Source organism: Culex pipiens, chromosome 2 (genome assembly GCF_016801865.2).
Source record: "Culex pipiens pallens isolate TS chromosome 2, TS_CPP_V2, whole genome shotgun sequence".
In the NCBI taxonomy this organism is placed as follows: domain Eukaryota; kingdom Metazoa; phylum Arthropoda; class Insecta; order Diptera; family Culicidae; genus Culex; species Culex pipiens.
In genome coordinates, this window is record NC_068938.1 from 48,011,523 (window position 1) to 48,037,600 (window position 26,078).

The 26,078-nt window shown below is 39.6% G+C and overlaps 1 protein-coding gene across 3 annotated transcripts in view; it reads right to left on the minus strand.

Annotated features, from left to right (window-relative positions):
• Positions 1-26,078, minus strand: part of LOC120428320 (stathmin) — a 110,582-nt gene that overhangs the window by 57,258 nt on the left and 27,246 nt on the right. The window contains exons 1-2 of one of the 3 annotated variants that reach the window (XM_039593318.2): positions 17,346-18,179; positions 5,641-5,724 (exon numbers count right to left, since the gene is read on the minus strand). The exons of 1 other annotated variant lie outside the window; for it this stretch is intronic. In XM_039593318.2, the coding sequence (XP_039449252.1) occupies positions 5,641-5,724; positions 17,346-17,421 (160 nt within the window). In that variant the 5' untranslated portion in view covers positions 17,422-18,179. Of the gene's footprint in view, positions 1-5,640; positions 5,725-17,345; positions 18,180-26,078 lie in introns of those variants that run through there. One more of the 3 variants, XM_039593316.2, reaches the window with a different exon arrangement.

A 26,078-nucleotide genomic window follows, 5' to 3' on the forward strand; every position in this document is an offset into this window, starting at 1 on the left:
GTTTGTAGACGAGGTGTGAAAATTTCAGTTTTTCCTACACCTTTGATTGGATGGACATCGTTTGGGTGGGATGGTAGAGAGGGGGGCGATTGAATCAGGCTGATTTGAATTCGACTTCTGCTAAATTAGCTTCATTATGAGGTTGAATAATGTAATTGTGAACGCCCGGTTGGGTTGGGTAATCGAGTGAAAACTATGGTCACTTGTTTTGAAGAGATGTGTTTTGCTTGCGCAGCATTTGAATATTGATTTCTTTCGTTTGTGCTAGCGTTTATGGACTTTGCCAACTGATGATAGCTCAGTTGGTGCATAATGTCTATTGACCCAGAAAGAACTTTCCTCTACAAACATCCTGGATGACCAAGTTATAGTTAGATAGTTGGTTGGAAACTTGGACATTTAAATTGATTTAAAGTTGGCAGAAACTTCAAGGAGATTCATACGAATAGCTCAGATCAATAAAGCCTTTTTTTTCCTTCAAGTTTTATTTGCAAACTCCACGGCAGGATGGGAAGCAATGTTTGGCAAGTGGGCAGAAATTAAATTGTTTATTTTATTTCCAGCCGGAGGTCACGTAGAAGAACGCAAGTGGCAAAAAACTCCAAAAGCAGTATTTCGAATAGTTTTTTGTTTCGGTTATGCGAACAGGACACGCAGCAGCAGCAGCAGCGCTAATATTCATGAGGAAAAGCAGCAGTAGCTGGGCTAGGGCAGGTTTTCTGCGACCCCCTACCCCGGTGTATATAGGCGCTGGCAACTGGTTATGTGGGAACCGGGAAAATCGTTTGCGTGACTAGACACACTGACTAGACTGGTGTCTATGGTGGGGAACTCTGCTACCAACAGCGTGCAGGCATACCGATCGACCGGCCGGAGGGGATCATACAAAATTAAAGCACTCCGGGAAATGTGCAACCGTGTCGGGAATCGATATTGGCAAGTTAGGGTATCGAAAGAAGGGAAATCATTAGGACTGATCGATCGATAAACCAACTCTTTAGATTGATTCTGAAAAAAATCTTCGTGAAAATCCAAAATTTGAAGCTAAAATGCTTCAAATTCTCAAAGTTGGGGTAGCAAGATGAGTATGAAACATTCTAGATAAAAGTCAAGTGTCAACCCAAGTAACAATAAGCAAAAATAATAATTATTTTTTATAGTCATTTTTAGATAAATTTTCTCGCGTTAGTTGACATTTGAGCAATATGTTTGCATAAGTGATCAGCACTAGGGAAAAATGTCGTTCTCTTTCTGATAAAGCTTGAAATGGCATTTATGTTAACATTTAAGGGCACAAAGGCGAAGCAATTTTTGTGAAGGAGGGTTTTTGTTAATAACTTCAGAAGTTTTAGCTAAACTAGCTTTTTAAAGCAGATGAGTCATAATACAAAATTGGTCCTAAACATCCTTACCACGTCATCTGTGCTAGCCAGCCGTCGTGCGCAGCACATTTTATAAAGCATTTTATTTTTATATTCTTTCGGGAAAACGTGGAATCGGCGATAATGGCCCCAGCAGCACCGGCGCCGGTGGTGCCACTGGCAGCAAGAGAAAAATACATTTTCCTCCTAGTTACCGGTTCCATTATCGTTACGAGAGGACCACGGGCGGCAAAAAGGTGAGACAATATCCATAATAAGACAGGAGCAGTCATCCGGAAAAACGCTGATGAGCCTAGAAAATAGTTCTTCTGCTTGATATTTAATATACAAAACAACAGAACAGTCTGGGTTGGGTTGACGAGCCTGCGGCCACAAAGCTAGCGCAGGTTAGCAACCTCAACATTTTCCTCGGTGTTCCCTCTCACTATCGCGCCCGCCACGTTCGCCATTAGTAGTTTCCTAAAGTTGCCATGATCTAGCATTGCTTCTCGGACTCGGTTGAATAACAATCAGCCTCCCGGGCATGGTTCTCCCCCTTAACGTGTGTGTGAGTGTATTTGCTAGCCTCCCCCCCCAAAGGAATCGATTTTCCATTTTACCTTTTTATGGGGTCCCTCCACACCGGCAGCGGTTCTGTGAGAGTTTTTCTTCATCAGCAAAGGATACACGTTTAAAAATATCACCCACATAACGCAACCTCCCCGCGCGTACTTGGGGAGGCCAAAACTTTGAAGGCCCCACGCCACGTGTGCGTGTTGGTAAGTGTGTGTGTGATACCCAATTTATTAGGCTTGTTTTTCCTGCACAGAGAGAGTGAGACCAAAACGGAACAAACAAGGGGAAATCACGGAAAACTTTCGAGACTGTGACGCCGCCAACACCAGCAAGTCCATTGTTGCCAGTTGAAAAATGCGACAACAGTGTGGCTAATAGAGTGGCGCCTCACAGCTGTCTCGGTGGACTAGCGGCAAAAGTCCGAGAGTCCTGAAGGGGTTTCTCCAATGCTCGGGGAGGGGTTCGAGCGCCACCGAGGAGACATATAATTTTTGCCTGTGCCAGGAAACGCAGCTTTATCAGCTGGATGGCATCGGACGGCCAGAGTGCGATACTAATTGCATCAGTGACACATATCGGGACTGTCATAAGTTAGGGGGTGGTTTTCGGGTTGATGTTGAGTCATTTTTAAAGCTGAGAATGTTTTTAGAGATATGCGGAGAAAAATTAGTTCATAACTCGTGAACAAAAAACGCGTTAGGTGGTCTAACTTTGTACGTTCAAAAAATCGTAGACAATCGCAAAAAAACTTTATAGTTGAAAATAGAAATATCACTCAAAATGTTTACCATTTTTTACGCATAACAACAGCTTCCCATAGTGTGTTGAATTATCCAGTCAATATTTACTAATAACTCACCGCTACTTTGCTTTTTTGGTACACTTACCTGGAAAGAGAGAAAAACATGATTAAAAATAGTTCTATAGATAGTAAAGTCAATAATAGAATACATTTTATCCTGCAAATAATAATACAATTCAAATGGTTGTTCGCTGGTATTAAACAAACATTTTAAAGTGATGTTCAACATCAGTTTTGCGGCCCAGACAAATATCAATCAAGCGGGGGCCTGTATTAAATCAAAAGAACAAACACCCGATGAACTCCGGCCGCTTCAAGCGGTCGCCGATGGATCGAGTAATTGGAAATGTTTTCCAATTAATCATCATTTTTTTGCCCAATTCTCTTCCTCTTTTCACCCTCCATTGCCAACATTTGCCATCAGTCCACATAATGGTCCATTTCCCGGCCCCGCTCCTCCGGCTCAGCGATCAGCCTCGGATAACTCATTTCAGTCGAAAATTGGGAAACATAAATCACCGCCTGACCCCCGGTGCCGTCCGTGGGAGATGTGATTCGAGGAAACCCAGAAACGTGTCCCAACATGGGCAAACATTTTGGAAAATTGTCTCCCAGTTCGATGATTAAACAGATCCACCCACCCTCGAAACTCCACTCTCCGTGTGGGCTTGAAATACGAGAGGCTTCACACATTTCGGTGTCGGTCAGGTTCCAGCATGTGCCAATATTTGTTTTAGAATTATTCCAACATAAATCATCCGGACGACACCGGGGGATGTCAGAACGGCACGTCCGTCGCGACTGGATGATCCGCGTTTCACCACTACTTCATCGCACGAGAGGCAGCCAAATTGAATCACAGCGGGAAATTTAATTTTCATGGCGTCAAATCCAAATTGATCCCTGGGCGGGGTGGACGAGGTAGGCTGGTTCAGCTAGTTTCACGATATCCTAATACAGAGTGTTGTACTAGACGTGTTCTCTGACGTACAAAGTTAGACCACCAAACGCCTAAACAGGCTGACCTATAGGAAACGGACATCCTCGGCGAAGGACGGAATGTTCCGGGGTTGAACACAAAGGTCCCCGGGCTCCATTTGAATTCAATAGAGTTCAAATCAGAGTGGTTAGATTCTGAACGTCTGCAGCAGGAGTTCATGCGGACGATACATCTCCACATCATTCGGAATTGAAACGGACTGTATTGTTGGCGTAACCAGCGGAAATATCAATGCACTAAGAGGTCAATCAATGCATGTGATGCAGTTCGTTGCACTGAAGTGTTACAGAGAGGGATTTTATCAACATTGGTAAAGCAAAAAAAATCGATTTAATGCCTTATTTACTTTTTTTTCAAACAAAATATATCACAAATGATTATTTTTATAAATGATTACAATAATTCTTACGTATTTTTTTAATAATGTTTATTAAAAATATAATATTTTAAGCTAAATGCATTCATAAAAATATTAAATTTGTTCACCAATTTTGATCAAATGTTTAAAAAATAAAAATTCCCAATAAGTCTTCAAGTGAGCAATTATCTACCAAAACCGGAAATCGATTTTATTTGTATTTTTTTTTATTTGGCTCAAACTTTGTGGGGGCCTTCCATACAATTTTGGCTACTTTCCATACAAAAATGGTACGTAAATATTCAAACAGCTGTAACTTTTGAGTGAATTTTCTGATCAATTTGGTGTCTTCGGCAAAGTTGTAGGTATTATTGAAGACTATTGAGAAAAAATAGGTACATGGAAAAAAATTGCAGATTTGTTAATCAAGTTTTTTCTCACAAAAACTCAATTTCCCAAAATAAGTATTTTTTGATTTTCGAGATTTTTCATATGTTTTAGGGGACAAAAATCCGCAACTTAAAAAAATGTGCCGCCGAGTTAGATTTTTTGTAAAAAAGTGATTTTTGGAAAAAATCGAAATTTCATGCAAAAAAAAATTGACGAAATTTTTAAATGTAAAATTGAATTTCCAATCGAAAAGTACTTTACAGATTTTTTGATAAAAGGCTCTGTTTTCAAGATATAGCCAGCGAAAGTTTGATTTCAGCGATATATTTGCAGTTTTTTTTATAAAAAGTTCAGAAAATTTACTTTAAAATTGTCTAAGAGACATTGAAGATTGGAGCTCTGGTTGCTGAGATACAGCGGCTTTAAGAAATAGAAACACGAAAATTGAAGTTTTCGGACTCTCACCCAAACAGCCCACCATTTTCTAATGTAGATATCTCAGCAATTAATGGTCCGATTTTCAAAGTTAAAACATGAAACATTCGTGAAATTTTCCGATCTCTTTGAAAACAGTCAATATTACGCCCATTTTAAAAGCTAGTCTTGATTTAAAATTTTTCAAAAGTACTTGGTAGCTACCTGACATATGGCGTCGCGGTGTGCATCAAGCTTGCATAGCATGCTAAGGAAAATTTGATGCTTTTTCAGGGAAACCCGTTGATTCAGGAGACATCGGATTGTTTGCCGATGCGCCAGGTCTAGGGACAACGAATCCATATGCTCTCTTCGGGCCTGACCCCTTAGGCCTGACTATACCAGAAGTTGGCGCGTGATTTTCCCTGACCTGTAGAAGCGTTTGAACAAAAAGTTCCAATTTCCCATAGTAATTACCATGTAAACTTTAACCCTGATGCGCGCAGCCATTTTACAACCAATGAGCTGATATTTGGCATGAAAGTCCCTATGGGCATGCCCTACAAGGGGAACCATACTAAAACTTGATCCGAGAACTTTTTGAAAAACGTACCCACCCTAATATATATTATTAAAGAGTAAAACCCACCCAAACTTACGGTTGTTTTAAATTGAAACAAATGAAAATTGGTGAAAGTAGATGATGCACATATGTAATCATCATAAATCGCATACTTACTGATAAATTTCACCTTCTTGGACGCTTTTGGCTGCTTTGTTCGGGCTTTGGTCGGTTTCTTCATGGGCGCAGATCGTCGATTGACTGCAGCGTCCACAAGGAAGTAAGAATTAAGTACAACATTCAGTTATTAAGATTCCATAAGTCATCCAAAATAATCCTTGACAGTTCCATTCAATTGGTGCTTATTCTCTTGGCATGGTACCACAACAATTTTACAAACAAAAAAACAGGACGGGATTTGCGGGAAACTTGTGGGGTTGCCAAAAGCAGAAATGATATACGGGCAAATAAATCCACCGAAAAGTTAGTTTGTATCTGCTAATCTGTCACCGCCGGGGCCGAGCCGCGGCAGGAGGTCGAACGAAACCCCGTCAAATGAATGAAAAATGGCAAAATAATGAATAATGCAAATCCGCTAAAGAGCGCAGCAGAGTGAGTAATATGTATCAGCAGCAGCTACACGGAGAAAAAAGAGTTCCCAAAATCGTGAACAAGCGTTCATGAAAATGGGAACCTCGAACAAAGTGTTCAAATCCCATGGTACGATTTTGAAAAACGTACCATGAAATTTGAACACTTTGTTCGTGGTTCCCATTTTCATGAACGCTTGTTCACGATTTTGGGAACTCTTTTTTCTCCGTGTAACGGGAGGCACGTTACGGAGGGACACTTAGGGTAAACGGTTCGATTGTTGGATTAGTTGCCTTTTGAAAATTATGTTTTGTTCAAAATTACCACCTCTCCAATAAAGTCATGGTGTCAATATTAAGGACTAAACCATAACTCGCAGCAGGGTTCTAAAGGCAACAAAGTGAAACTCCATATGCCGGTATACACTTCACCGTGGCAGGAAAACTCGTTGATGGGTGAATCAAAAAGGATTAAGTACGAGCATTATATTGAGTGTGTGTGTTCAGAAGGTGGTGGGGTGTGTCCTATTCAACTAGGTGCATACATGCAAAAAGTCCTGGGAAAGAGGTATGTTTACAGAGGGAGTGGGTGACGCCTGACAGACGGCAGCATAATAAAGATGGGGTGAAAAATCACTGCAGGAAGAAGGTCGTACTGTTCCGCCTCTACTGTGTGACTCCATATGGGCCACGGAAGCTCTTAAGCCGACTTTGCACTTGATTGGTTCTGTCTTTGTGCAAGCGTGTGCATATTGTTGTGGAATCGATAAAGGGATCAAATGACTCGGTAATCAATCGCTGCCATACAATATCGGCCACTCAGCTCGATAATTATTGTTATTTTTCCTATTAGGGGGATTATCCGAGCGCTCGTCGACTACGATTTGCAAACAAAAATTCTATTGTATTTCTGAACAATAGTTTTAGTTCTATTCAGAAATACCCTTGATACACCAAATTAATTTAGAACGTTGTTTCAATTTACAATTTTCCGATAACGTAAATAAAAAAAGCAAAGCTTAAACTACTTGAAAGTTAATATTAAATTCATTTAACTTCAAAAATAGTTTGAATCGAAGTCCCTTCCCATAATCTACGAGGTCCTGAATCCACCGCAACGTTATCGATGCCTTGCAGGCCGGCGACGGTATTGTGTGCGAATCCCAGTTGCCGGCAGCGGCATAAGCTCTTTGACAGCCTTTCATGACTGGTTGCGCTGGTGGAGGTTGGTGCAAGTGGCGAATGCAATCTGTCCTTTCAAAGGATCGCATATTTTTTTATATGAAAGGATTTTCACACACACACACACACAGTGACCAGCGCGCGCTGTAAAGCTGTAAAGCTCACTTTTGCAGTGGCACTCGTGGTCGTATAACTTTGCTCTTTTATGTGAATGGCGCAAGTTGCAGCTTTTATGATATTTTTTTACGTTTATTTGTGGGCATTGAAAATCCTGTCATTTTGCGTGGGTGACAGACTGAAAAAGTTGCTTAAATTTAAGACCAAGAATTTTTTGATTTTTTTTACATTTATTTTGCAATTCCGTTGAGGAAAAATCTTACTTTTTCTGTCATTTGTATCATACTTGAACAACTCGAGAAAATGAGGTTAGCAAGCCATTAGCTGGTGAAAAGAAAATTTTCTGCGAATTTTCCATTCTCAAAACCAGTTTTCTCATTAACCATACTTCACTCAGAATATGGCACAAACAAAGCCGCGTTGTTTGTTTGTAATGGGTTTTCAGAAACAAAACCAGGACGGAAAAATCTGTTTTTCCCGCAAATAGGGTGCACACTTGTACTTGCTGCTGCACTAGTTGCACTAATTGTGGGGGAGCTTTTTTAATTAAGACCCTTTATGCGTACGAGTGCGGAAGCTTGCCTTCCGAGAGCTATACGGTAAGCATCATTACAGTTGGTAGCTATGCAGAGCTTCTTTCAGTGTGTAGATCTTTTCAAAACTTCTGCAAACTGTAATTCTCTACACGTGCTGATGTAACGTGCAATGTGAAACACTCTATGTGGTGAATGCACCACGAGTTATATCATTTCCAACCGAGTGCAATCAAATTCAGACCGATGAGAGCCATCAGAGAGTTGAAAGTTTATAACCGCATCTGCAGAAGCTAAAATCTTGCTCGGCAACAGATTTCCTTCTTCCGTCGGTGCTATCCTCGGGGGAAACATTGAAGGGAATGGCATGTCTGGGGATAAAAGTGCATCAAATTGAGTTTTGTTGCACTTGGCTGAACCTGAGTGGGGTTTTTGCACTTTGCGATTGCATTGAATAAACGGGAAAACCATTTCTTTGGAAGGAAATCAAACGGGATTAAAAGTTTTGGTTTTTAAGAAATCAAGACTGTTCATTGAATTTTTTTAAACCAAAATTTAAAAAAAAAACGCGGTTGGGATCCGTCGATCGGGCAGACGGAAATAACTTGGGAATAACATTTTTCGATATTTGAAAATAATATGCCAATAACATTTTTTGTTATTTATAACAGGATTTGTTATTCGTCGTTATGACTTCTTTGTTATTGGATTGTTATAGTAATAACAGACTAATAATATTTTTTGATATTTTAACAATTAATCCAATCATCCCAAAAATAGTTGTAGGTTCCGTTACAAGTTCCATAACAATAAATGTCATTTCAAAGTTGTTTTGGCTTTCAACCAATATCAGACCAATAACAATATGTGTTGTGATAACATAAACTGTTATTAAAGCCTTATGCAAAAAAAAGATTTTTTCAAGAAGATTCCATAACGCTCTCTGTAATTTTAACAATATTTGTTATTGAAATGGGATGAATTTTGTTAAAACCGTTTGCCCGGGATTACAAATCATACAAAAATAAAATTAATTTGATGTACACCAAGGACATTACTAACAACATGTAAATAGTAAAAGAACGAGGGAAGTAAATATCTTGCATGGTAAAATTCCCATATGAACTTCAGGTTGAGTTCACACCAATTCAACCTTATCCTACCAGCAGTCGCGTATTTTAATCGTTTCTTACAGGACAATCCATGTACCATGTGGACACTATCTTGTAAATCTCAAACCTGCCTCCCCCTCCCCACTTCCTTGGAAGTGTTCACGTGGTTTAAGGATGGCCCCGACAAAGTGCACAACTGCTGGTGGGATAAACTATTTAGAGGTGTTTTTTCCAACATTAGTGGGTTTATCGAATATTTTTTTTTTATTCTTTTGAAGCAATTGTTTATTTAGAATAACAATTTGTTATTTTAGAGTAATTGTAAATGCAAAGATTTATTGACATATAAAAAAATACACAATTATCATCTGCAGAACTTATTTTATTAAAAAATTTAGAAATTTAATTTGACGAAATATCTCTGTAATACTGCATATTCTTAACAACAGATTCAAAAAAAGTACAATCAATTAAATAAATTTATTGTTGTCATGGATTTCAGCAAAAGAAATATCAAATAATCGATAAAAGTTAGGCATAACTTTAGCATTTATTTATAGCAGTATTTTAACATTTATTATCAATAATTCAAGATTATTTTTTTACAAATGCCTTGAAAATGTTGGATTAAAATCTTGTGGAGTGTTTGAATTCAAAAATCACAGTTTAAATACACTGAGTAGCAATGTTTACAACAAATGATTTCGAATTTCGAGCAAGATTTACCAAATTTAACGGCTAAGATTAGATTTCGCGTATTACGCGGCTTCTGTGAAATCGTAAAAATCACTATCCCTGGATATTTTTAAAGAAAAAAAAATATTGAAGCTTAAAGATGCTCTAAGCTACAGACACAGGAAAAACGTTACTTAATCCACCTTTAGGTAGTTGGTGCCTTCCTCTCATTTATAGAGTGATTTCAACCCCCCTTAAGTGTCCACATGGTTTATGGATTTTCCTTAACGGGATCGCAGCACCTAAGGAGTCCTAATAAAAAAAAGTGATGAGTAAAAAAACAGACTACCTACAGACTTTTTGTCAAGATTATACAGACACCGCCTTTGAGGAAAATGGCATCCCTCTACACGGCTTTTTCGTGGCGATCAGACCCGACCATTTGAGGTTATGTAAATTCAGACCATTTTTTAAACTGCTTGTAATTTTAGATAGGTAAGTCAGATCTTGAAAATTCTGAATCCACAAGAAAGGTCATTTCAGAACCTTTCTAAAAATATATAATATGGCAGGTTTTCATGCAAAACCACCCTTTTTTGCAACTTGTGAAATTTATATGCAGCAGTAGGGACTTGTGGGACCCCAAGACGAATCGAACGAGCCAAAACGGTCCAAATCGGTTCAGTCAGTGACGAGATATTCCAGTGACGTTGATTCGGTACACATGTCTACATACAACCAAACACACAGACATTTGCTCAACTGGTGATTCTGACTCGATATGTATAAATGACGGTTGGTCTAGGAGGTCTAATTAAAAAGTTCATTTTTCTAGTGATGTATAGCTTTTCCTTAGTAAGCTGAAGAAGGTAAAAATACAATTATATTACAGCTTAAAATAAAAAATATGTAAGAAGAAATGTATAATTTTACCTCTAAAAATGTGTAAATTTAAAACGTTTTCGGTGTATAATGCCACTACTTCAACCTATTTTAAGGAAAAGGAGAAAATAAAAGAGGTAATGTAACAAAACCCAATTTTACACCTTCAAAATTGGTTCAAAATTTGTTCAAAATATTTTCAAATAAAGGCTCTTTGGTCTGGAGACCTTCAAAACACTGTTTTAAGTTATCATACGACCTTTTCAACTGTAAGACTAGACTCCAAGCTATTTTTCTCTGAAAGTCCAACTAATCACCTTATATTTGCGTCGAAATCGGTTGAAATGGCGCGGAGTTACGAGTCGAAAATGAGTTTCAAAACATTCAATAAAATGTGTATTGATCTTATTGGGATGTAAATAAGAAACATCTGCTTACAGATTTCGTTTTTTTATAAGTTGAATACAAGAGACGAGTAGTTCCTTTTATTATTGGTATATATTTTAATATTTTGAAAGATATGTATTTCGTCTTCTTCTTCAGTGTTCTACTCTCGACTAGTCAACAGAGGATTCACGGCCATCACGAACAACGAATTGAATACAACTTTTTAGCAATTCCAAAAAACACCCATTGGGTTAGATTTTTTCAGTGAAACCCTTGTTTCTCCGATTGATTTGTTAAAGGTTATTGCCAAACTCCTGAACAATATCGAAAAATTAAAAAAAAATATTAAAAAAAGTTGTAAAGACAAGAGCCAAAAAACACATTCCAACTTTCCAACCAACACTCGAATGAGTCACCTCGCCGCCAGAAAGGCTTTCCACTGTGGCTGGGTGGTGGCCAGCAAGAAAACAGACTGACCGGCTCCACACACTCTGCCCGACGAACCCCCTCAGCTGGTTGCTGGTTCTGCTGACTGTCGCCAGCCAGTCAGCCCCAGCAACAGTCGACGGCGTCGCAGCGACGTTCTCGAGGTAAAATCGATGCATTTTATGAGGCTCCTCCGTGGCTGCTGCTGCTGCCTGCTGTCCCACCAATCAACCCACAAATTCTGGCTTCGTAAGGCTGAGAGGGGGGCCAATTCAGGTTAGTTTTTCCTTTTTTTTGCGTTCGTTAGGGGGGTGGTAAATAAAATGCATAATTTATTTACCATTTTATGCCTGGGGGGTAAATATAAGCGGACGAACTCTCGACGGATGCGTGGGCTGAAGCGCGTAAAAGTGCCACCCTTTTTTCTGTAGAACCTAACTCCATCAACCTTCTTAAACAGGTTTTGGCAGTTGGCAGTTGAAAGAGGGGAGCTACCATCATCTATATTTAACCTGATCGAAACGAATGTCAATCCAAGTTGATTCGTGACCCTCCCAGGGTGGGGGGTTGAAATTATGAGACTGAAACAAGAGGGAGGAAAACTTTTCCAATAGGATGAAGTGTTTGCTCCTTGCTTTGCTCATCCCGATGGATACTGTAATTGGGGACGCTCTGGAAGGAGGTAACATCTTCCGCAGCTTAGTGGCTGATGGCTCGAAAGAATCCAACTCGTTTCATATTTCGAATGCCACAAAAGAAAATTGGATACATAACCGGTCTTCACGGCGAGCATCAGATGGAACTGCAAAGAGCAACTCTCATGACAGATGCTACCGGAAACTCTCAACAGTCTCAACAGCTCTGATCCAAAAGTTTCCTGATACATAACACGGCCAAAGGTACATACATGCGATTGCTAGCGTTCATTGGCACATATCCTGAGAAGCACACACAAACGTACAAACACACATTCGCTCACTTCTATGTACTTGTGATGTGAGTGAGTGTGTTTTACTGCGAAAAAAAGGTAATAACTGGAGGGATTCCTTGTCGCCTTTAGGTGTCCTGTCCGCTGGCGACTGACTGCCTCACCCCCTCTTTATCCTGATCCACCACAAACGGCGAGGCGAAAATGGGGGGATGTGCATGAGTCATTATCCTTTTTTCCTACAATGCATGGGTAGTCGGTGCTGGTGAATGTGTGTGCATAGAATGGGGACCGTCATCAAGGAAAAAGTTAAATAATGGAAAGAATGCACCACCACTGCGACCGGGAGGGCCAAATGAACTTCAAACATGCCAGCTTGGTATGCTGCAGCTGAGGGAAATATATTGGCAAAAAATAACGCGCAGAGTGCAGTGTTCGAGGGAATTATGTGATTATAAAGGAACTGAAAATTCTTTCGAATGTGGTGAGGCAATCCATAAATCAAGTGGACAGTTTTTTTTTAAATTAATATTTCATTGCGTAAAATAAAAACTTTATGTTGTAATTTACAGTTAAGTTTCATTATCACAATCTAGAAAATATAATCAACGCAATGCATTTTAAAATGTTTCCAGTTGACTTCACTTCCAATTCTGTTGAAGTTTGAAGTTTTCTGTATAATATTTTTGAGAAAGGAGATTTTTTTTTCAAATTTTCAAACATTTTAACGCCGTTGAAAGTTGATTGCTATACTGTAATTAAACTTTACCTTTAACAATCCTGGATTTAACTAGAAATTGTAATAATAATCAGATTAAGAGGACATACAAATTCAAATAAAAATTAGACCGATGAAAATGTTAAAAAAACGGGGCCCTTAGTCGAGGGCAAGGGGGGGGGGGGAGGAGGAATAGGCAGCAGAACAGTCTCGCTGATTCTCGGGCATGACTCAACCAATCAAGACGATTCTTTTTCCAGTGATTTATTTGGATATCTAGATGATCCTAGAACTTTGCACAACTCAATTTGATCAAATCTGTTATTTTTGTAATTGTTTTTATTGCTTGATTTGGAAGTATTTCGTTTAACATATTTTTTTTTTAATAGCGCATGCCACAAAAGATACGAAATCTTAAAAAAATAGTAAAATAAAAAAAAACGAAAACAATCCTGAATGTATTTTGGAATGTCATCAAATTAGAGCGTCCAATTTCCCGTCCCAGGAAAAAATATAATTCCCGTTTCCCGGCCGGGAATTCCCAAATTCAAGCGGAAGTGTTATTTGTTTTACTCTTCGGCATATTTTTTTTTAAATTCCCAAAAAAAAAATAATGATGGAACTAAATTAAATTAACTAAATAATAAACTAAATTAACAGTTCTTATTGAATTAATCATTTCGTCTAAAAATTTCATGTCAAGGTTAATTTCATGGTGCAGAGGTGTCCTTTATACAACATATTTCAAAAATTCGTTCCAAATATTTGAAAACTTTGAGTTGTGATTGCATAAAAATTGTATTTTTTTTAAAGTAAATGCAATTTTTTAAAGGAAAAAAAGTTAAATGCAATGCTTATCTATTTATTTATGTTACCAGTAAGATTTATTCCGGAAAAAATATTTGCAATGAAAAAAAAAGATTTTTGAACTTTTCAGCACTTGTTTCGAAAAGTAACACTTTTCAACATTTTTTTGATTTAAACGATTTATTGACAAAATACATGAAAATTTGACATAAAATTTCACTCAGTGTGTGTTTTTTGGAATTGCAAAAAATGTTGTATGGAACTCGTTGCAAAACTTGATTTTTTCAGCACTCTTCGTATTTATCCAACTCGGTGAACCTCGTTGGATAAATGTACGACTCGTGCTGAAAAAAATCCTCTTTTTGCAACTTGTTGCATAAACTACTATTCCTGCATTATTTTTTTTTTATTTCAACTTAAGCTATCATCAATATTATTTTCTATCATATTCTCTTGAACATTGACAATCAAGACAAACATTGTCAGATGAATGTAAATAAACAATTAATCAATTAAGCTGGTCACTGAGACAAATTTATAAACAATTTCATGGTTTTTTAGCATGGATTTATTTTACTCACTGTCCAAACACTGTTGATTAAACAAATAAAACCTACTTTCTAACAAAAAATATTCATCATTATTTTTGGATATTCTGTACGAATTCAAAGAAATATTTTCTTAACGTTGAACTTTTTTCAGTTATTTCAGGAGTTTTTTTCATTTTTGGGAATGGTCGAATAAACAAAATTTCCAGTTCTTGTTTTTTTTTTATGTTTTTGAAACCGCCTTGAGTCAGGGGTATTAAAAACATCCAAAAAGCAAAAACTGAAAATTTGTTTTATAGGACCTTCAAAAAAAAAAAACTCCAGATTTGATCCTCACACTTATTTTGCCCATTGAGTGGCTATTCTATACACTTTTGTTGCCAAATATTAATCTGAACAAGGATCAGAAAAAAATTCGAAGTTTTTTAATTTCCTCGAAATTCCCGGGATTTTCCGGAAAATTTGTTGAAAATTTCCTGTTTCCCGGGAATTTTGTAATCCCGAGAAATTGGAGGCTCTACAACAAATTTAAAATATCAATTAGCATACCCATGAATTTGTGCGATACGTTTTAATGCAGCATTTTTGATAAACAGTTTCAAATGCGAATTATTATTTTTTTATTCTCCGGAAAACCGTCTGCAATGGATTTTCTTAGGGTACATAAATTTTTAGTGAATAATGGAGATTTAAAAAAAAAGAACAGAGGTTTTTAATTTGACAAAATAAATACTTTAATTAAATTTCATACATATCTGCAAGCTTTTTTTAATTGGATTTTGAATTTTAACAGTAACAACATAATCTTGGAATGATTGAAAAAATATTGTTGAATATAACTTTTGTTAAGATAGCACTTAACCTCAATTTATGTGCACACTTAAGAACATTAAAAAAATTGAAAGTTATTATTTCAGATGTTCAGGCCGTTGCAAGTATTTTTCAATGTTTATGTTCAAAGTAGAGGTGGGCAAAAAAAGCGAACCACTCAAAGAGCCGGTTCACTGAAAAGAGCGAACAAACCATGGCTCAAAAAAAAAGAACCGCGGTTCTTTTTCAAATTCCTGTCTTTTGAAAGAACCGACTCAAGAAGGAATGATTTTTGTTAAAAATATAAGTTATCGAATTTCCAAAAAATGTAGTATTAAATTTGTTTTGGAAACTTGAAAATGCAATTTCAAAAATTTCAATGCTTATAAAAATGAATCCCAAAAGTAAATGATTTTCTAAACAAAATGAAGTAAACTTTTCATTGTACAACTGATTGTAATTAAAGTAATACCGGAATACAAATTTAAGCATTTCAAATAGCTTAATTTGTCAAATATTACCAAAAATCTACTGAATATTTGAGAAATTTCGGAAAAAAATATCATTTTGTCCGAGTAAACTTTAGCGTTTATAGACCTTATCTATTAAATCAGAATGTAGAGAAGAGTTCACATAATATTTTCTCCAAATAAAATATCAGCATTAGTCTTTCACAAATAAACGCAATTTTAAAATCAATATCAATTTTTCCAGCATCCTAGATTTCAGTTTGGATGCCATTCAATTACTCGAATGTTTAGTTTTGAGTAGAAATCTTGACATAGAGACCACCAAAACCTATGGTTTTCAAGGGCATTTTCTCGTTTTCAGATTTATTTATTTTATTCATCAAATATGGCCGTTACAAACATTTTTCAATGTCACATCAGGGGGCAAAACAATATTTTTTTTTCAAAACACTTCCAAATTTTAATGGAAATAGAAGTCTTATCAACTGAAAAAATTAAAAAGTATTTTGGGATCGATCAAAAATATTTTGAATTTTTGTGAAATTCCGTTTGCACAGTAATGCAAAAAGTTTTTTTTTCGGCTTAAAAAACGGTTCATCAATACTTCGATATTTTGAAATCTAATGATTGCAATGCAACTGGGGATGTGTAAAATGCATTTTAAAACTCTTTTTTCATTGAAATGTTTATACCATGGCTTGTTATTTTTTTGCTACTTTGGCCAGAGTTGAGGGACATAATAAACTTCAAAAAATGTTTGGTGCGGCCTAATTTATAAAAGCCCAATGTGAAATAACTTATAAAATCACACGATTCTTGAAAAAACCCATTTAATCCAAATTTTAAAAAAGAGCGAAAGAACCGTTCAAAAGAGCGGCTCTTTTTAAAGAGCGAACGAAAATGAGCGGCTCCTAAAAAAGAACGGTTTTGCCCACCTCTAGTTCAAAGTTAAGTTCAAAACCTATGATTGCAAAACAACTGGATGTGTGTAAATTGCGACATGCAAAAAGCATCAGCTGATACGCACGCAGCATATCTTATGTGGCCTGGGCTGAGGCTTCACGTCGACGGTCGCGGCGATGAAAAACCTGTCACTTTGTCCGTCTAGCAGCACCACCACCCGTCAGGACTCCCCAACTCCGGATGACATAATTCGTGAATGCTTTATGAATGCCAAGAAGGCTTCCCAAAAATTTCAGGCTCCACACCAAAGTCGTGACTACCTTTTTAGACTTTTCTTTTTGAATAAGACGCGAAGAAAATAAGAAAGAAAGAGCCTTTTTCCTCACGGCGGCGCCGGCCAAGACGTTGCATGTCCTGGCCCGCAGCAGCAACTGGAACGGATGAGTCATCCACTTTTCCGGTGGATGGTCTTCTTTTTCGTGTACACCGGTTGGGTGGGATGATGACTTTGAATCGTATTAAAATTTCACGTAACACAATTCGGTTCGAAGCAGCAGCGTTTGATGTGAGACACGAGCTTTTTTTTGGAAATCTCAAGTCACGTACGGACCCCTAATTGGATTGTCAACTTGGCTTAACAATATGCTTGCAACAGAGACGAACCGTGAGTGATTGTTTCTTCGAGGGAGGAAAACTAAAGATTTGGGATTTGGGATGATTATTTTTTGGACGGGTACCATTCCTCCGAGAAGCACCATGGAACTGACAGCGGATTGGCCAACGGGACGTCTTACCTGCCGGCAGGATCGGGGCTCGGCACGTGTGGCAGAAGCACTGCATCACCGAATCTCGGACTAATCCAATCAACATTTTGTCTTCGAGTTTTGTGTGTAAACTAACTGTGTGAAAGGGGATAAATCCACTCGGCGGTGACTCAACTGCGCTGGCTGGCTATTTTTCACCTCAGACTGTCCAGGCTGTGGGGCACCGTATGTGACTTTAGAGGGTTCTTCACGGACACACACGTTTTCTTCTCGGCACACGGGCTTCACGTTACTGTTCTTCAACGACTGCGGCACAACTGAACACGCTACTCTCCAGGATATCGTGGGGAGATCCTTGCGTCGCACGTACACACAAATACACAATGAAGAATTCTCTCTTCTCCCGATGTGTACCAAACACAGATACAACTATTTGACTGCAGTTTTCCACAAAAAATGACTACTAATTTAAATTTGAATCCAATTAAAATTCAAATCTAATACAGATGGTATCTTTTGGCTTTCAACGCTGAAGATCCAATTTTCTTGCCGAATAATGAACAAAATTTAGAAAATCCTTTGCCGTCAATGCTCGTTCCAACACCACTCTGGGCGGGGCACATACATCCGATGCGGAAAGAAAACTTTATCCTTCTTGCGGCTACAGCAGAAACTCTGCGCTCCAGGCTCTCTCTACTCCGTTCCGTACTCTGCGCTCACTCTCCACTCGCGTGCAGTGCTTTTTTCGTCCTCTAGAGGGGGGTTTTCCACGCCACGCCACGTGTCTGTATCCTTGCTATCCTGCTCCTAGCTGTCAGCGAGAGACTTTCGTCGTTCGTCGTTCCGTACACGGCTGCTTCTGAACAGGGACTGCGCCGAACTCGCGTGCCGGCATGTCGATTAGGGGTCGTCCTTTTTCCCTGTGCTTGTTGTGGTGTTAGTTGTGCACGAGAGAGTGTTACGCTCTCCCACTCTCGTGCACGCATTTTCCCTCCCAACTTTCCTTCGGCATTCCTTCGTCCTCTGCTTCCACCGCCGTAGTCCTTGTTCTTGCAGTTTCCCGGCTCTTGACAGCGGGAGGAAAAAAGGGAAAAATCAATATTCTCGCCTCAATATCCTTGAGAGACACTGACGTTACTCATACACACCAGCAACTAACGCGGCGCAGTCTAATGGTTGAGAGAGAAAACGAGAAAATGAGCGAGCTTTTACCGAATTTTCCGACATGCTCACATCTAAAATTTTCTCATTTAGGATTTAGTCCTAACTCCGATAAACCACAAATACACACTCACTGAAATTGTATGAAATTTGTTGCTGCACATTGGATAAAGGAGCAAGGAGCAAGTGGCTGCACGAGAAAGTGAGGCACCGCTGTCATTGTCGGCGCCGCCGGTTCATAGAGTATTCGCCCCATCGTGATGCCATGTGGTGCTTTCGGGCAGGACAGGACACAGGTTACAAAGCGACATGGAAAATGGTTAGTGTGACTCGAGGGTGGTATGCAGTTTTTGCTTACATAGGACTATTTAAGGATTCTAGTGTGTGTGAAATTTTTATCTGGAGTTTTTTAAAAGGTTCAATAAACTTTTTTTTTCCTGTTTGAATATTTTATAAATAAATTAATAGGGGAAATCTACCCATTTTAATCCTAATAAGCGGTCGTGTTTGAATGATGCTGGATAATCTAGAGTCTCCCTTGAATTTTACTAAAACCAAGTACACCAACGAGTAGAGCAAGTTTTTGTGAACATTTCTGTTTATTTTCACTTTCACTAAAAGTTATTCTATTTCTTTACCAAGCATTTAACAAAAAAAATCCCAAGGGTATTCTAATCGAGGCGAATGCATTGGGCCACGCCCATTTTTCTAATATCGGCTTAGTTCTTTTTTCTTCCAACACTCTGTCGAGTGTTGCCATTTGCGCTGACAGTTCAAACGAACACTCACGAAAAGTGGCATTTATAGGGAAAGTTTCCTGGCATCGCTGGCTGTGCTACTGGTGGTGTTGACGGCCAGCCTTTATTCTTTTTTGCCTTCGTCTCTCGCTCGGTTTTCTTCAGCCTTCGATTGGAATGCAAAGTGAAAATTGAAACGTCAAACGACTTGGCGCGTTTGTTTTTTTGATGGCGCTTGCTAATTTATTACATTTTTCGGGATTATTCTTCAAGTGAGTGCCTTACTAATGATCAAAAGAACATGTTGCCGGTAGTTGGAAGCAATTTCATATCTTAAGCGCCGTGAAAAAGTAAGCGAAAGTGAAAAGTTAATTTTGGCGATATTCATTAAGCGTTTGAGGGATTCTCGTGTGTGTCACTGTGTGTGCCAACAAAATGATGAGAAGTGGTCTCGCAAAATACAAATTATGATCAAAAGTGCATTAAATGTGATCTTTTTGGCCAGTAAGTGGCATACATTTGCGTGCTTACTCGAGGCGGTGCTGTTGCTGGTAAGTTTATAGCCCAAATAGTATTTTTGGAGCTTTAATCGAGCATCAAACTCTCCATATGACGAAGATAGGTGTTTGATTGGAAAGGGTAGATTTCCCCTACTTAAGGCAATTTCAGATTTGTCTCAAGCAATTCTCCACAACTTTGGCCAATATGTTGTATTCTTTGGTTTGTCTAAAGAGCAAAGCATACCCATCTCGCATCGACCTCACCAATCTGCCTGAAATTTTCAGGGGTTGTTTGAACATATATAACTAGTATCTGGCCAAAATATGAGCACTCTAGGTCAACGGGAAGTGGGGCAAATCGGGACACAAAGTTTGGTGGTTCAAAAACGTCAAAAATCTTTAAAAGGCTATAACTTAGGCAAAATTCAATTTAATTTCAAAATTCAAAGTGCATCTGAGGAATCTGAGGAAAAAGCATCCCAATTGGATGAACCTGAAGGGAGTTATTGGCATTTTAGTGGAAAAATAGCATAATTTTCAAACTCAAATGAAAAAATGTTCCATCCAGATATCAACTCGCTTCGACCTGCAGCTTGTAGGGGACATCTGGGACTACTATCTGAGACAGAGAACGCTTTGGGTTAGGTAGTTAGCATATTAAATAAACACTTTTACTTTAAGTGAATTTTTGGGTTGTAAATTTAAGTTCGGAGCACCCCTTAGATCCCATTTTCTGGTGATTATTTTATCATATTCGTGTCCCTGTGACAATTTCACATAAGAAACATGTATAAAAATTGTTATTTTCATCAATTTTAACCATTTAAAAAATGAAAGTAAAAAAAATCTTCGATTCACATTTATTGAAAATCAAGTTCGTTTCCAAGGATACTAAATGACACAAGAAAAAAGGCAGATTCCTAATTTTTTAACTTTTATTTTTTTGAAAATAAACATTTTTGTGCATGTTTCTATCGTGAAATTGTCTCAGGAACACGAATATCATGAAATTATCACCGGAAAATTTGATCTAAGGGTTCCCCCAAGCAAAAATTTACAACCAAAAAAATCACTTAAAGAAAAAGTGTTTATTTAATACGTTAAACTGCCTTACCCAAAGCGTTCTTAGTCTCAGATGTGCCCTGCAAGCTGCAGGTCGAACCGAGTTGATATCTGGATGGAACACTTTTTTATTTCAGTTTGGAAATTATGCTATTTTTCCACTAAAATGCCAATAACGCCCTTTCAGATGCACTTTGAATTTTGAAATTAAATTGAATTTTACCTAAGTTATAGCCTTTTTAAGATTTTTGACGTTTTTGAACCATCAAACTTTGTGTCCCGATTTGCCCCACTTCCCGTTGACCTAGAGTGCTCATATTTTGGCCAGATGCTAGTTTTATATGTACAAACAACCCCTGAAAATTTCAGGCAGATTGGTGAGGTCCAAACGACGTCCCATACAACAGGGTATGCCCTGTTCGTGGACTCGCTCTTAAACTTTGTAGGTCTATACAAGTTTCTATACAAATTTGACAGTTGCCCTTGCAAAAATGCATTAAAATTAAAAATTTAGACAATATTTATAACAAAAGGTCAGCAAGTTCTCCGTTAGTTTCATTTTTTGACATTTAAATTGGAACAAAAGGCCCATTTCTTTTATCAGCTTATCAGAACTTTGAACACGAGTTACAGCTTTCACAAAGTGTTTTTGACTATTTCAAAGTAATAAATAACTCAAATAAAATTGAGCAAGCAACTCTCTATTGTTGATTTATCTGAAATAGTTTGAATAGCAGACAACTGCAAAAGTGACGAGAATATGACGAAAATCAGAAAGGTGTGACGAAAATGGATATTTTCCCCCTAGTCACTGAGATATCGGCATTCAAAAGCTGAATGCTATTTGGGCGATTGCCAAAAATCCTTACTTTTCACGTTTCTTTCTCTTTTCTTTTACAGTTTTTTTTGTCTGAACTTAACAAAAACATTATTTTAAGGCTTAAGCATGAGAAACATTTAAAAAAAACGAAAAATTCAAAATGCAACAATCTAACTTCAGGTAAATTTATCTCAAAAAAGTTATTTTTTTTTCAAAATGATTTCATGTTCTATATATAAAAAAACGACCGTGTTTTAGAAGTTTTTTGAAAAATCGTGATTTTTTTACAAGATTGAATAAATATTCATTTTTTTCATTTCTGTCGTGAAACTACTTACTTTTCCTGTCATTCTCGAGCGACGACCCAGCCTACTTTTCTCTACCAAAAAAAAAAAAACAGAATCAAATAGTAACCCTTTTCAAAACAAATGCTGAAAAGTTTTACTTTTCAGCACTGAAACGGATGCTGAAAAGTTGAACTTTTCAGCACTTGTTTGGAAAAGTAATACTTTTCAACATTTTTTTGATTTAAACGATTCATTGACTAAATATATGGACATTTGACTTATAATTCTGTTCAAAGGGTGTTTTTCGGAATTGCAAAAAATGTTGTATGGAACTCGTTGCAAAACTTGATTTTTTCATAACTCGGTGAACCGGTTAATTTTTTCCAATAAAGTTTTTAGTTTAAATCAAATGGGTTTTAACACAAGATTTCGTTCAAAAAAATCAATATTGCCTGAGTTTAAATTTTCCAGATATAAAAATTAATTTCAATCAAACTTATTCTATTTTACAAAATGATTCATCCCACAAATCATTGGATTTGCAAACCTCTCATTTGTGTACTACATAAACCTCTATAGATACAATTTACTTCACATCAGCTGGCCGACACTATTGTAAATAGCAAATACAATGCATATATGCATGCGTTTTTACACTCGTTGAATCATGTGCACACAAGACGATGAATTCACACAAGCAAATTTGCACACTCACAAGGAACAAACACAATCGCGCATGCACGAAAACCTCCACCCGATCCTCTCCAGTTCAAATCGCCTTTACACCGGTGTGATGCCGGCGCCTGTGTTTGCGTGACGTGACCTTCCGTACTGGCCACCTTTATTTCCCTCAATTCTTGACTAGTTCTTGAAACTAAATTTCGTGGAATTTGTCAAGCTCGTCATGCAACCCCAAAAATAGTTAAGAAGAACAATTCGAGTAAGTACATTTTTTTAATAATTAATGACACAAAGTACTTTCCCAAGTCGTTCGGATCGATGCAGAGACGGTCCTGCGTCTTCACCTTTCGGCAATCAACTTTGAGGAGCTGCCCCAGGTGTGCTGCACCTTTGATGAGAGCCGCTCAACGGAACCGGCAAAAGCTCTAAAACTTTTTTCGTCTTCTCATGGCCCCCGTCACCAACCCTCTCTCAGCCAGGGGCAGACTTGCGGAATCGATCGATTGGCCGGCGCGGCGCCCTGCCAAGTCAGAGGGGCTCCAGCTGAACTGTCCTCGTCGTCGTCGACGGAACACGTCACCACGTCATTATCCTTCCCTCCCAGTGTCAACCTCCTCTCCGCTTAAATTAAGGAAGCACCGTATAATAATCATCGTCATCAAGTTAGACATCATCATCAGTGTTCGCCGCCACCGTCTTCGTCATTGTCCTTTGCGGGTCCCAACGACGTCTAGGATTCTAGACTAGCGGGGAGGGTTTGGATGGGGTGTGGTGGAGACGCTTCGTACTTCATGCATGGCATGATGTTCTGCAAACGGCAGCCAACAGCCAGCGTTGCCAGTGTTGAGTTTCTGCTGCGCTGCTGATATTGCAAGAGCTAGAAGGCTCAAGAATCGTACAGAGAGACTGGTGGTGATTCGAATGCTTGCTGTGGCACAATTCTTGATTGGATGGAAAATGGGAAATTAGGTAGGATACAAGCTATTAGAAACGGAACGAAGTCGGTCATCGATTACGATGGTAGTTGCGGGCTTGCATATCGTTTAATCAATACAAAATAGTTGACAGTTTTCTTCTTGGTTTTTAAATTATGCATTTTTATTTTCTTTTCATAAATTTATTATTTGTACCGTCATCTGGGCGAATCGGAACAAAGGGAGTGAATTCGGGCAGCCGTTTTAGCCATGTTTTTGCACAAAATTTTGAAATTTTTGAGTGATTTCGGCAAGAAACCACATCATTACGAACAATCAAGAAGGAATAAGGATCCGGAACAAACGGCATAGACCTAGGCACGAAAAGGACACCGATTGGAAACTCGGAACATGGAACTGCAGATCGCTACGTTTCGATGGGTATGAGTACGCTCTGTTGAACGAGCTCAAACCCCGCAACTTCGATGTTGTAGCACTGCAGGAGATGTGCTGGAAGGGAGCGAAGATGTGGGAGGATGATGCTTTGGAGCTCACCATGTACCAGAGCGGCGGAGCCGAAAACAAGCTGGGAACCGGCTTCATAGTGTTGGGCAAGATGCGGAGTCGTGTGATAGATTGGGAGCCGATCGACGACCGGATGTGTAGATTGAGGATTAAAGGCCGTTTCTTCAACTATCACATCTTCAACGTACATTGCCCACACGAGGAATCATCCGATGCCGAGAAGGAAGCGTTCTACGCGAAGCTGGAGCAGAAGTTCGACAGCTGCCCGCAGAGGGACGTCAAGATCGTCATCGGAGATATGAACGCCCGCATAGGAAGGGAGGAGATGTACAAGCCGGTGATCGGGCCGAACAGCCTGCACACCGTCACGAACGACAACGGCCAGCGGTGCATCAACTTCGCAGCCTCCCGCGGTATGGTGGTACGGAGCACATTCTTCCCCCGGAAAGACATCCACAAAGTCACCTGGACATCGCCTAATCAACGAACAAAAACACAAATCGACCACGTCCTCATCGACGGCCGATTCTTCTCGGACATACGGAACATCCGCACGTACCGCGGTGCGGATATCCACTCGGACCACTACCTGGTGGGTGCAAGCATGCACTCAAAACTGTCGACGACGTACCACCGACGACGGAGCCGGCTCCCACCGCCGTTCAACACCGAGCGGCTGCAGGACACGGCTGCGGCTCAGCACTACGTGCAGCAGCTGGAAGCGAGCCTGCCAACGGAGGAGGAACTCGGCGCTGCCTCGCTCAACGATGGATGGAGCAGAATATGCTCGGCCATCGGCAGTGCCGCTGAAGCCGCGCTAGGTAGTACGGTCCGAGTTGGAAAGCAGCGCTGGTTCGACGAGGAGTGCCAGCGGCTACTTGACGAGAAGAAAGCAGCTTATGCGGTGAAGTTGAGAGCTGCAACTGATGAGAACGTGGCCAGATACAAACAAGCGCTGAAACAGCAAAGAACGGTTTTCAAGCTCAAGAAGCGCCAGCTGGAAGATCGCGATCGCGCCGAAATGGAGCAGCTGTTCCGGCAGAACGAGACGCGAAAGTTCTACGAGAAGGTTAATCGGTCCCGCAAAGGCTTTGCGCCGCAAGCCAACACTTGCCGGGACGCCGAGGGAAACCTTCTTATGGACAAAGGCGAGGTGTTGAACAGGTGGCAGCAGTTCTTCAACGAGCACCTCAACGGCGATGTAACGCATGGAGACGGCTTTGAAGCCCAACTTGGACCGCCCGCTGCTGACGAACAGTTCCCGGCACCTGATCTGGAGACGGTGAAGAAGGAGATCAGGCAGCTGAAGAACAACAGGGCCGCCGGTAAAGATCGGTTACCCGGTGAGCTCTTCAAATATGGAGGAGAGCAGTTGGCGAGGGCGATCCACTTGGTGATTTCTAAGATCTGGAGGGAGGAGAAACTACCAGAAGAATGGATGGATGGTGTCGTGTGTCCCATCTACAAAAAGGGCGATAAGCTGGACTGCGGCAACTACCGCGGCATCACGCTTATCAACGCGGCCTATAAAATCCTCTCCCAGATCCTCTGCCGTCTGCTGACACCGTACGCACGGAGGTTCGTGGGCCCCTATCAAGCGGGGTTTACTGGCGCTCGGGCCACCACGGACCAAATTTTCTCGCTCCGGCAGATCCTCGAGAAATGCCGTGAGTACAACGTGCCCACACATCACATCTTCATCGATTTCAAGGCAGCGTACGATACAGTCGACCGCGAACAGCTATGGCAGATCATGCACGAGAACGGATTTCCGGACAAACTGACTCGGCTGATCAAGGCTACCTTGGATCGTGTGATGTGTCACGTGCGAGTGGCAGGGGAGCTAGCGGACCCCTTCCAATCGCACCAAGGGTTACGACAAGGTGACGGCTTATCCAATGCGCTGTTTAACATCGGACTTGAGGGAGTTGTGCGAAGAGCGGGTATAGACACGAGAGGCACGATTTGCAACAGGACAGTTCAACTTCTTGCTTATGCGGACGACATTGACATTATAGCGAAAGACCTAGAGACGGTGAAAAGGGTTTACACCGCCTTAAAGACGCAAGCAGGACG